At 34.2% G+C, this 13,860-nt stretch overlaps 1 protein-coding gene across 2 annotated transcripts; it reads left to right on the forward strand.

The window, feature by feature from the left end:
- Positions 1-9,661: 9,661 nt before the first annotated feature.
- On the forward strand, positions 9,662-13,854 carry LOC111405820. 2 transcript variants are annotated; one of them, XM_023034876.1, is made up of 5 exons: positions 9,662-10,527; positions 11,185-11,445; positions 12,584-12,708; positions 12,782-12,847; positions 13,504-13,854. In XM_023034876.1, exons 1-5 carry the CDS (start codon positions 10,485-10,487, stop codon positions 13,528-13,530), a joined length of 522 nt encoding a protein of 173 aa, XP_022890644.1. In that variant the 5' UTR covers positions 9,662-10,484; the 3' UTR covers positions 13,531-13,854. The 2 variants fall into 2 exon arrangements, with proteins under 2 accessions (XP_022890644.1, XP_022890645.1); XM_023034877.1 differs by having other exon boundaries at positions 9,667-10,889; positions 10,926-11,445.
- Positions 13,855-13,860: the final 6 nt, after the last annotated feature.

Raw genomic sequence — 13,860 nt, forward strand, 5'->3', positions numbered from 1 at the left:
GGACAGTCATCCAACCATAAGAAAAAATAAAGAAAGAGAAAAAAAGAAAAATGAAGTGCCACATTTTTTGCACAGGACTTTTACAGATAGAAAGTCTCAATGAATTCATGTAGTAAGTGGTTTGAATGCATAAAACAAATGGGTAGGCCTTAGAATATTTCGTATTATGATTATTTTGCCACTGTTTCAAGATGAAGTGCTCTCTTATATCCAATTATTCAAGGGTCTTTGTATCCTAAAAGAACCATCTCGTCTTTTACTATCCTTTATAGATATTATTATCGTGACATGAGGATTTCTACCCCAACATGTTGCAGCTTAGAATAAGCAACAAGTTTTCTACTCTTTCTCATGCCGCTAGCTAATGGATTCATGGACCAGTCATGTTTGGATGAAGTTTCTGCATAGGCTTTTGATGTTATGACTTTTAATTTGTGCTCTGGGAATTGTTGTACTCTGTTTAAGAAGAATAATTAACATTCTATCTATATTTTCATCATCCAAACAACAATAAAAGGAAATATTAGTCATTTCGTCAATATTAAATTGTTGGCCTACGGTTGACTTCTCGTTTTGATTATAACAAACATATTTTATTTAACAATTGTGTTTAAGTAATTATAGAAGTTTACGATAAGCGGAGCTCTTACAAGTTTGGACAAAGTGGAAATCAAGTTACATATCAAGACTACGATCACTTCAAGAAGAAATTAGAAGAAAATATATTTAGACACCTTGATTTCAAATGTTAAGGTAAAACACTTTAGTATTTGGCATATACGTCATTTGAAACTCAAGCAACGTTTCTTCGCACGACAAACACGATTTTTGCATAAAGAAAAGCACGAACCTATTACATACTTTTAGACATGTCAAAAAGTCCATAAAACATATTAGAAACATCCTTCACGAGTTTACATTTTGCCACATCATTTAAAGAAGGAAAAATCCAAAAATATGCCGATCTAGAGGACGCATCCGGTAGCTCTACCGGACGAGTCTGGTAATTCTAGCGGACGTCCGGTATGACAGGTTTGTCCAACGGTCAAGAAATCGAACGTTCTAACTTCTGAACAAAAAATGGTTAGTTGACCATCTGGTATGATAGCGGACGTCCGATAGCTTCGTCCGGTAGAACAGAACTTTTGACCGTTTTTATTGCTATAAATACTAGATCACTTTGCATTCAATGAGGGACTTTACATGAGCATTTAAAGTGAGACATCATTAATCTATCACCTATATACATCTATTTTTTCAATCTATTTATTAGAAAAACATTTGATTGATCCAACTTTTGAAAATCATTCTTATCAAAGTGTTTTTCTTTTATAACACTTGAGCTTCAATCGTTGCTATCTACTAAAGTGTTAGCCATCTTCTCTTGTTGTATTCAACTTCAATTATATCATTTATTGCAAGAGAAATTTTCACTTGTATACTCCTTATCTTTCAAACTTGTGGGTCGAGTTGAAGTCCCGAAAATTTCAACATTGTAAAGGAATGGTGCTCCTTGTTTGTAAGTCACCGAAAGCGTTGTAAGAAGGTTGGATTGCACCATAAGTCAATCAATATAGTGAAAAAGGGCTTGCTCGTGACAGAGAGTTTGGTAACGGGGAACGTAGATCGTGATTGAATTGAACCTCCTTATTGCATCGTTTGCACTCTCTTTTCCATTCCTCTTATTACTTTTGTGTTATCTTGTTTATTCATAGTTATTTGTTTAAATTTGCGCTTATATTCGAAAAAGGATCGAATAACCAATTCACCCCCCTCTTGGTTAATTGTCTTGGGCTTTCAATTGGTATTTGAACTTGATACTCCTTTTTTTTTTTTTTTTTTTTTTTAATTCTACAATCTTGAGTAATGGCTAACCAAGTTTTTCAAAATAGTGAGGGGCACTCTACAAACCGACCGCCATTCTTTAATGGTACCCATTATAACTATTGGAAGGTTAGGATGATGATATATGTTCAATCTATTGATTACAATATTTGGGAAGTCATTGAATATGGTCCATATGCTCCCACTAAAACTATTAAGGTAGATAGTAGACCGACCAAACTCTTCCCAAATCTAGAGAAGAATATGATGATGAAGATAAGAGAAAACTATCATTAAATGCCAAGGCTGAAAATCTATTTTATTGTGTACTTGATAGAAATGAATTTAATCGAATTAGTACATGTGATTCGGCATATGATATTTGGCATGTTCTTGAAGTCACTCATGTTGACACAAGTAAAGTTAAGGAAACAAAGATAAATATGCTAGTTAAAGAATTTGAAAATTTCTTTATGAAACAAAATGAGCCTATTGTTGATATGATTACTCGTTTTACTGATAATGTAAATGGTCTTAAAGGTTTTGATCTTAAATTTACTAACGGTGAACTTGTGAGCAAAATGCTTAGATCCTTATCAGAGGAATGGAGTCCATTGAGGATGTTGATCGAGAATACTAAGAATGTAAGTACATATCCTTTTGAATAGCTCTACGGCACATTAATGACCTATGAGCTAAATAATGACGAGGTTAAGGAGAAAACGAGAAAAAGCAAGGAGGAATCAAAGGAACCTCCTAAACGACAAATTGCATTAAAATCGGCAATTGAAGAAGGAACATCAAATGAAAATATAAGCGATGAAGAACTTGATGATTTGGTCCTTCTTGTCAAAAAATGGAAGAGCTTTCGTAATAATCTAAGATTCCAAAAGAAAGAAGAAAAAGGGGAAGATAGGAACAAAAAGATTATTTGTTATGATTGTGACAAGCCGGGTCACAAGAGAATCTAGTGTCCAAACAAAAAGAAAAATTTTAAAAAAAAGGCACTCTAAGCCACATGGGATGATAGCGACGACGAAGAACAAAATGGAAATAGTCAAGATGAAGTGGCAAATATGTGCTTCATGGCAATCGAAGACGAGGTATGTTCTTATGACGAGCTCTCAATTTCTTATGATGAAATGTTTGAAAAATTTGAAAAACTCGCTTTAAATCATGTTATTCTTAAAAAGAAAAACTCTATTTTAAAAGAAGAAATTAAGAAAATTTTCGAAAAGCAAAGAGAGAATATTGATCATGACCTTTTAATAAAAGAAAACATTTCTTTGAAAGAAAAGGTAAATGATTTAACACAAATTATCCATAAGTTTATCGAAGGTAAGAAAAATTTTGATTTAATGCTCGGGAGTCAAAAGTGTGTTTTTGATAAAGTAGGAATTGGATACAAACCCTCTTTAAAACAAGAATCACTCAAAAATATGTTCGTTAAAATTTCAAATATTTCATGTAGCTTTTGTAATAAAAGTGGACATATTGCTTTTAATTGTATAACTAAAAAGAAATTGTTCTTTGAGAACAAATACAAGTGGATAAAGAATCCACAAAAACTAACTATCAAGGACCCAAATTTGTGTGGGTACCAAAAGTCAAAACTTAATTTGTCTTTGTAGGTACTAAAGAAAATAAAAAGTAAATGGTTCTTGGATAGTGGATGCTCGAAGCATATGACCGGAAACCGATCATTATTATCAAACTTCCAAGAGAAGGATGGAGACCATGTAACTTTTGGAGATAACGCCAAGGGTAAAATAATAGGCTTTGGAAACATTGGTAACCACTCTTCCCCTTCTATCGAAAATGTTTTACTTGTTGATAATTTTAAACATAATTTGCTAAGCATTAGTCAATTATGTGACAAAGGTTATAATATAAAATTTCATTCTTCCAAATGCCTTATTAAGGATCTACATCGAAAGAGGTGATTTTTATAGGAAGTCGAAGTAAAGATGTTTATATTATAAACATTGAATTGGAAAATAATGAAAAATGTTTACTTAGCTTGAAAGAAGAATCATGGTTATGACATAGAAGACTTGAACATGTAATCATGGATCTTCATTCAAAAAATTTCAAAAATTGTTTTGTAAAAGGTTTAGCGAATTTAAAATTTGAAAAAGATAAAATTTGTGATGCTTGTCAATTTGGAAAACAAGTAAAAAGTTCTTTCAAACCAAAAATTTACACTTCAACCATAAAACCATTACAACTTCTCCATATGGATCTTTTTGGACCTTCTAGGACGGCTAGTTTAGGAGGTAAACATTATGCTTTTGTTATTGTCTATAATTTTTCAAGATTTACTTGGGTTATATTTTTAAGCTTAAAAGAAGAAGTTTTGAAAACTTTTAAATATTTTTGTAAGAAAGTTGAAAATGAAAAAGGCTATTCCATTTCAACTATTAGAAGTGACCATGGTGGAGAGTTTGATAATGTTGGGTTTGATGATTTTTGTAAAGAACATGGATATGAACATAATTTTTCGGCTCCTAGAACATCTCAACAAAATGGTGTAGTAGAAAGGAAGAATCGCACATTACAAGAAATGACTCGATCTATGTTAAATGAAAATAACTTGCCTAAATTTTTTTGGGCCGAAGCCATTAATACCGCTTGCTACATTATCAATAGAGTATTAGTAAGTAAAAGGAAAACCAAAACTCCTTACGAACTTTGAAAAAATAGAATTCCAAATATTGGTTATTTCAAAGTTTTTGGATGTAAATGTTTTATTTTAAATACAAAAGACAATTTGGGAAAATTCAACTCCAAATCTGATATTGGAATTTTCCTAGGATATTCATCGACTAGCAAAGCATATAGAGTTTTTGACAAACGAACTCTAGTCGTTGAAGAATCCATGCATGTTACTTTTGATGAAACTAACTTATTTGATCGTGAGAAAGGAAGTGATGACGATGTATGTTTGGAAGCTCCTTTCGAACAAATGAAAATTCAAGACCAAAATAAGGAGGCACCAAATGGAGATATAGAAAAGTCAAATGCTCAAGAAAATGAAGAAAGTCAAATCGGAGAACAAAGTGATCCATCGTTACCAAAAGAATGGAGATTTGTTACATCTCATCCCAAAGAGCTAATAATCAGCGATCCATCAAAATGTATCACTACTAGAACCTCTTACAAAAATCATTTTGGTAGTTGTGCATTTATTTCTCAAATCGAACCTAAGAATTTCAATGAAGCCGAGTTTGATGAGTTTTGGATTTTAGCGATGCAAGAAGAATTAAATCAATTTGAAAGAAACCATGTTTGGGACTTAGTCGCTAGACCAAACAATCAAACCGTTATTGGAACAAAATAGGTTTTTAGAAATAAAAAGGATGAAAATGGAATAATTGTGCGAAACAAGGCTAGATTAGTGGCCCAATGTTACAATCAAGAAGGTATTGACTTTAAAGAAACATTTGCACCCGTTGCAAGACTAGAATCCATCCGTATGCTTCTTGCATTTGCATGTTACAAATATTTTACACTTTATCAAATGGATGTTAAAAGTGCTTTTCTAAATGGTTTCATTCAAGAAGAAGTTTTTGTTGAGCAACCTCCCGGTTTTAAAAATTACAAGTATTCGGATCATGTTTTTAAACTTCAAAAGACTCTTTACAGTTTGAAACAAGCTCCTAAAGCTTGCTACGAACAGTTGAGCAAATTTCTTCTTTCAAATGGTTTTTCGATTAAAAAAGCGGATACTACACTTTTTTATAAAAACTCATAAAGATGATATGCTTATTGTTCAAATTTATGTTGACGATATTATTTTTGGCTCTACAAATATACATTTTTGTGAAGAATTTTCAAAATGCATGAGTAAAGAATTTGAAATGAGCATGATGCGTGAGTTAAAAATTTTTCTTGGCCTTCAAATTAAACAAATGAAAGAAGAAATTTTCATAAATCAAAATAAATACATAGTAGACATGTTTAAGAAATTTGACATGTATGATATTAAGCCTATGAACACACCAATGAGCACATCTCTAAAGCTTGATAAGGATGAGCAAGGTACATCCGTGGATGTCACAAAATATCAAGGTATGATTGGATCCCTTCTTTATTTAACTGCTAGTAGACCGGATATTATGTTTAATGCGTGCTTATGTGCTCACTTTCAATCTAATCCTAAAGAATTACACTTAAAGGCTGTAAAAAGAATTTTTCGTTATCTAAGTGGTACGAGAACTTTAGGACTTTGGTATCTAAAAGGCACTCATATTGACTTAATTAATTATTCGGATGCCGATTGTGCCGGATGTAATGTTGATCGCAAAAGCACTAGCGAAAATTATCACTTTCTAAGCTTTGCACTTGTGTCTTGGTCTAGCAAGAAACAAAATTCCGTTACACTATTCACCGCTGAGGCAAAATATATCTAAACCGCTAGTTGTTGTGCGCAAACACTTTGGATGAAACAAACTTTATGTGATTATTTTTTGACTTACAATCATATACCTATTTTATGTGATAATACTAGTGCCATAAATTTGTCTAAAAATCCCGTTTTACATTCACGAACTAAGCATATTGAGATTCAACATTATTTCCTTCGTGATCATACTCAAAAAGGAGATATTGAATTGGAATTTATAAAGACTGAAGACCAATTGGCCGATATTTTTACAAAACCTCTAGCGCATGACCGATTTTCCTATCTTCGAAGAGGTTTAGGTATTCTTGACAAGAATGAAGTGAATTAAGCGTTAAATCATTTATATATTTTCCTTTTTGTTTTATGTCTTTAATCTCTCTATTCTATTTAAAAAAAAAAAAGGTTTCGGACGAGTCCATCGGACGCGTCCGGTATATCATCCGGTTGGACAGAAACTTTTTTCTGTCCTACCGGACGATCTGGTAAACATTACCGGACGTCCAGTGCACTGAAATATTAGATTTTTAAAAATGCGACAATCACTTTCTCCTCATTTTTTCCCACCTTCTCTCTTCTTCTTCGAACTCTCCTCTTCTCTTCACTCAAATTTCTTCATCTACTTTTCTAATTTGTTACAAAATCACATAAAAACCATTAACCCACTTCATCTTCTTCATCTCTCCCTCACAAAATTTGTTTTTTTGCTTCAAAATTTCTCATTTCCCCAATTTGTGCCCTAATTCTCGATTTTCACCATTTTGCCTCCATTCAATCAATGCCGAGGACCAAGCAAGTTGGAAAAATGGCAAAAACTACGGAACATCGGCCACCAACACCCTCCTTCGACGAAGAAACGGATTTTGAACCCGAAGAGGCGGTGAACCCACTTAAAAAATCTCCCATTCTATTAGGTAAAAATGTTGATTTTTTGGTTTTTTCTGTTGAGGCATCTGCTTTTCACATTCAAGAATTCTTTGAAAATATGGGATGGGCTTCGGTATGTTCGTTGGAAGAAAATGCTTATTCTTAACTTATGAAAACTTTTTACACAAAAATGGTTATTACACCACGTTCTGATAGTATCTCTTGTTTCATTAAAAATGTAAGGATCATCGTCACTAAAACTCTTATTCGGGAAATTCTTGGGCTTGAACCTTATGATACGCAAGCCTTTGTTCATAAAGCTCACCCGACCTTAGAAAGTTATAATCCTAGTGATGCATGTCGTTGTGTGACGGGAAAATACTTTGAAAACATCACAAAAATTAGTGCTAATCAACTTTCTTTACCTTGCAAAGTATTGCAAAATATCATTGCAAATGTTATTTTACCTAGAAAAGGGCATCGTTAATTATGTTGATTTGTTCATTCTCGATTCATTTCTCGTTGGTCGAAAGTTAGATTTTCCACAATTGCTTTAGGTCTTATGAAACTTATCCATACTTCTCGTTATTCCAAAACTTTGCCCTATGTTATGTTTTTAACAAAAATTTTCAAACACTTCAATGTCTCTCTTGAGGGTGAAGTCGTCGTCAAACCTCGTCCCACCGATACGATCAATATTCAAACCCTCAAGCGTATGAAAATCTTTAAAACTCAAGGACAATGGGCAGCTTACACTAAAGGGTTCGACCCTGCCTCGGGTCCTTCTACATTACCATTTGAGGACGAAGAAGAAGCTGAAGAAGACGTCCCATTACTCTCACATCCACCACCAATTAGCACATCTTCCTCTTCTACCCGAGGATTCACTTTTACCGAGGATATGTATCATTTACTCACCGAGCGTCTCGACTCTCTCATGACATCGGTTGATGGGCTTAGTGGTGTTCTTCAAAATGTCCAGTCACAGCAGGCCGCGATCCAGGCTCAGCAGGATGCTATTCTTGCACAGTAGGCTGAAATGCAAGTTCAGCAGAATGCGTTCTATGCTCACTTTTACGCACATTTTCCACCACCTCCTCCGGCGCCTTAGTTTTTGGTTTTATTATTTACCTTATGCATCTTTTAGTGTACTCCCCAACTCATTATGACTTTATCTTTTGACGTTTTGGTTATGATATTATGAACTTATGTTACTTCTCATATTTATCATTCTTTTTGTTTATGCCAAAAGGGGGAAAACTATTATGAGATGATATACATGATGTGTCAATTATGAGATAATATACATAATTTTTCAATTATGAGATGATATACATGATCTATCAATTATGAGAATACATGATTTATTATGATGAAACGATACGCATGATAGGAATGCTTAAGTAAGGGGGAATACGCGTATAAAAGATAGGGGGAATTATTTCGTTATTTTTATCTCCATCATCTCATGTTTTTCATAATTAAAAAGGGGAAAATTGTTGGCCTACGATTGACTTCTCGTTTTGATTATAACAAACATATTTTATTTAACAATTGTGTTTAAGTGATTATAGAAGTTTACGACAGGCGGAGCTCTTTCAAGTTTGGACAAAGTGGAAATCAAGCTACATATCAAGACTACGATCACTTCAAGAAGAAATTAGAAGAAAATATATTTAGACACTTTGATTTCAAATGTTAAGGTAAAACACTTTAGTATTTGAGATATACGTCATTTGAAGCTCAAGCAACGTTTCTTCGCACGACAAACACGATTTTTGCATAAAGAAAAGCACGAACCTATTACATACTTTTAAACATGTCAAAAAGTCCGTAAAACATGTTAGAAATATCCTTCATGAGTTTACATTTTGCCACATTATTTAAAGAAGGAAAAATCCAAAAATATGCTGATTTAGAGGACGCATCCGATAGCTCTACCAGATGAGTCCGGTAATTCTAGCAGATGTTCGGTATGACAGGTTTGTCCAACGGTTAAGAAATCGAACGTTCTGACTTCTGAACAAAAAATGGTTAGTTGACCATGATAGCGGACGTTCGATAGTTTCGTCCGGTAGAGCAGAACTTTTGGCCGTTTTTGTTGTTATAAATACTAGATCACTTTGCATTCAATGAGGGACTTTACATGAGCATTTAAAGTGAGACATCATTAATCTATCACCTATATACATCTATTTTTTCAATCTATTTATTAGAAAAACATTTGATTGATCCAACTTTTGAAAATCATTCTTATCAAAGTATTTTTCTTTTCTAACACTTGAGCTTCAATCATTGCTATCTACTAAAGTGTTAGCCATCTTTTCTTGTTGTATTCAACTTCAATTATATCATTTATTGCAAGAGAAGTTTTCACTTGTATACTCCTTATCTTTCAAACTTGTGGGTCGAGTTGAAGTCCCGAAAATTTCAACATTGTAAAGGAATGGTGCTCCTTGTTTGTAAGTCACCGAAAACGTTGTAAGAAGGTTAGATTGCATCATAAGTCAATCAATATAGTGAAAAAGGGCTTGCTCGTGACGGAGAGCTTGGTAATGGGGAACGTAGATCGTGATTGGATCAAACCTCCTTATTACATCGTTTACACTCTCTTTTCCATTCCTTTTATTACTTTTGTGTTATCTTGTTTATTAATAGTTATTTGTTTAAATTTGCGCTTATATTCGAAAAAGGATCGAATAACCAATTTACCCCCCTCTTGGTTAGTTGTTCTTGGGCTTTCATAAACTTCCTATCATAAATTTCTCTCACAGATTCTCCAATTCTTCTTTTATTCACGCTCTACATCATATTTTGTTCATTTTTTTATTTATCAGAATGTTTTGAAATAACACCTGTCGTTTCTTCATGTTCCTTGTGTCAAACTGTTGTACAGGTGTAGTTGGCTTTGGTCGTTGGGAAGCAATTACACACTATTATCTAACTATTGGCTACAGCTTTTGCATGTTAATGTATGTGTTGGATTTTTTGATTTGTTGGTTGCCATTGAATAAGTCTTACATCTATCTCTCTGCTTTTGTCTGCAGCAAATTCATTAAGTATCATGTCACTAAATTTCACTTTAATCGAGATCAAGAGAATAAATTCTCTTGAATCATTGAATAGAGGTGTTCAAGTGGTGGTTTATGGTTCTGCTAAGGGATTTTGATGGTGGAGGCAATTTGTGCGAACGTTTTCCCTTGCTCCTCAAGAGAGTGGATATTTTGTTCTGAATGATATCTTTCACTTTGCCAATGAGAAGGTTCCTCTTCAACCTCCACCTGCAGCAGTGCAGGAACAGAAAAATGATTACCAACCAAATATTTCTTCTCATCTTCCTGAGCCACCGCGTATAGTTGCTGGTTTGGATTTACAGATATTTTTATTTAACATGAACACTATTTTCCAAATAGAGCTTGAAGTAATTCTCATAGGTATCTGTCACGCGCAAGAGGATTTTATGCCTTCATTTTCCTTCCTCAACTGCTTTTGACAGTTAACAAAACAAAGATGTTCATTTGAATCTGTAACTTTTGGTGTCTATGTAAAAGAATTTCTAGATTTCATTATTGCGTCATCATCATTATGATTATATCACAGACACATTTCCTCTTTCAATTTTGACTGGAGCAAGTACTAATTTAGCTATTTCCAGATTTCAAGATTGCAAAGCCTTTTACAGTCCCTTTTTCGTGCTTGGAGTTGTTCAGTTTGTGAAACCACAGATCGTTCTTTTAGACTTCTCTTCTCTTGACAACAATAGTTCATACTTTTTGAGAATTGAAGCCAAAGTTGTGTGTGAGAGATTAACAGGATTGAGGGAGTTCTTCAGGTGTGAGAAAGTAATTTCATAAAATGGAATCTGAAACGTTTACAATCTCTCCATTCATTTATATACTAGTGCCGACTCATACAAAATGATATATCTGGGCTGACACAGCATTATACACCAGATCTGTATATATACAGAAACATTGATTATTGCATCATATTTACATTCCGACACTGTTCTATTGATTTTATGTGAGAAATGATATCTTGCATGCATGTTTATATAGTATCTTTGGGCTAACATGTTTTGTTTGCCAAAGCCTCTGACTATGCATTAGAGGTGGAGGCCAAGGAATACATGAACTCTGTTCATATTGAAGGAGAAGAGCTGGTTGAAAAATACAGTTTTCAGGAGCACCAGAAGGAGCATGATTCCGAGGCTGAAAGAGTAGATGAGGAACCTGCTTTGGAAGAATCGAGTTTGTTCATTCAAGAAGCAGATAACACTGTGCAAGAAGCCGTGCCTGTTGCAGAAGAACCTGTTGGAGAGCTTCTGAAGTTGACTTATGCTTCCATAGCATGTACATGTTGCCAGTTATGATAGTTAAAGACATCACGATGATAATTCTCTGTGATTGTTTTGCATTATATTGCCATTTGCGTGCTTATATCACATGGACGTCATATAAGTTGGAATGTTATATGACATAGGTATGAATGTAGGGTAGTGACCAACATGAACTCGTAGCCAGGATAATTCATTGTCTGACAAGGAATCACTCAATACTTTCTTAACACAGTCCACATATCATTTGTTGGTACACTCCTATCATAAGAAATGAAAATAATTGATACCACAGAATTTTGACATCACCATGGAAATAGGAATCTATGAGTACTGAAAATGCTATCATCTATTTGATGCTCTTTTGGACATGGTCCTTGAAATCGTAGAAATCTGTTAGAGGTTGATTGCCCTTCCTCATTTCTTACCCTGTAACTCCCATCTCAATGAATTGAAAGAATTGTAGATTCTTTGAAAACAGTAATGAACTCATACAGGAGGACAAGGTCGTGGTCCTTCTACAACGCCTTAGTTTTTGGAGGAAGCAGACAACTAAGTAGTGGAACATTATGTTATAGGTTAGGAGAGTAATTATCCTGACCTTTGAACAGTATGTACTTCTAGTGAAATTATCCCTGTGACTATGTGAAAAATAAGCAAGCTTTTGTGGGATAGTTGTATAAATCTGATGGATGAATTTGCATGGGAAAATAGATACTTTTGTCTCCTCTTTTTAGTCATGCTCATTTTTGTGACGAGTCATTGAAGTATGCTAAACTTACAGTACTTGAATGATATATGTGATTTAGTGGCTATGTTCTTGGAAAATCTTATTTTAGTAACGTTGTTAGTAATCATGAATGTAATTGACTAGCCAGATGTGGTCAAGCACTTATTTTACGATACATTTCTCATTTCGGTGGTAATAATCAAGCCTATGATATCAGCACGTAAATGAAGAGCGTACATTAAGAAGATATTGACTTTGAACAAATATCATTTCTTTTTTCTCCTGGATTTTGGTACAATGAGTGAATCCCCATTAATGGATGATTTGTTAATATAATTTGTTGCAATTGGCCTTTTTACATACTGCAAACTACTTTCTCTTCTAATTGGATCATATCAGCTTGATCAAAGCAACTACTTTTCAGCCGGGGAATCAAGATCTGTCCATGTGAAGAATCTGTCTTTTAGTGTTACTAGTCTAGATATTCTCCAAGAGTTTAAGAACTTTGGGAAAATCAAGAACGATGGATTCTTCTTAAAAAATGGCCAGGTCCATTTCCTTTCCACTGTCTTTTATAAAAGGTGTAAAATGTGGGATCTCTGATCTTTCAATTGATGGACAGGATACTGGTCTTTGCTATGCGTTTGTTGAGTTTGAAGATGTGCTGAGTGCTCGGAATGCTATCAAGGTTTGAACTCTTATCAGTCAATGATGTGTTGTCTTGTGATCAAGATGTGAGCTGTTTCATTCAAATTTTATATATTATAAATTTTACTCTGTTCCCACCGCTTTGGTCAACATTTTTTTTTGTTCTATAACAGCCAAATAGTTTGTTTAGTGCATCCTTCCCTCTTCTTAATTAAATATTGTTGGTATATAGATATTTTCCACCATGTGCCTGTTACACGTCTGGCAAGAATTATTTCGTAGTTCACCTAATTTCGATTGTACGATAATTTAGAAACCAAGCACGCCCTTAAACTGAAGAATTCAAAATTTCTCCCCGACTGAGGTGATATACAACTTTTATGGCTGATGTGATTACCAGCCAAAGGGGAAAAAGGGACTCCTTTGGGCTTTGTGGCTGAGGACTCTAAAATGTTGGAATTAAAAAGAAATTTCAAAAGCCGTTTTGAGTTCTTTTATGATTTCAGCATCAGGTAGATGGAACAGCATAAGATATAACAACTTGAATAAATATAAGAAGCCCCTAATTCCTTCTTACTTTTCTGTTCAATTTTATTTTATTTTTCAATGTTGCCTGGGCAATCATCCAGTTGCTTAGGAAATTAAGCAGGCTACTGTCCTGGCTTGCTAAATGCATGTGCTATTCACTACCTGTAGTTTCTCAAACGTGCAATTCAGATCTAGGACTTCAGTTGGATGGAAGGCCAGTTTACATTGAGGAGAGAAGACCAAATAACAGCAGTGCTTCTCGTGGAGGGAGTATGTGTTCATGAACTCCCTTTTCTTTGCCAATAGAAACGTAGGTGGCTTAAGCCTTAATTTTCACGTCTTCTGCTATGCCAAGGGAAAATGGCCAAAATCTTTTCCAATGAGCCGTCCACTGTCCTCTCTGTGTAATACTACATGTTAAACATGCCCTCACTCTACTCATCTTGGTCACTATCTCTTGGGTTTCATATGACGTGCATTCGTCTTATTGTTTTTGCAGCATCCTTCTGGGCAATCATCAGAAGA

The sequence above is a fragment of the Olea europaea genome, chromosome 12 (assembly GCF_002742605.1).
Source record: "Olea europaea var. sylvestris chromosome 12, O_europaea_v1, whole genome shotgun sequence".
NCBI lineage: Eukaryota > Viridiplantae > Streptophyta > Magnoliopsida > Lamiales > Oleaceae > Olea > Olea europaea.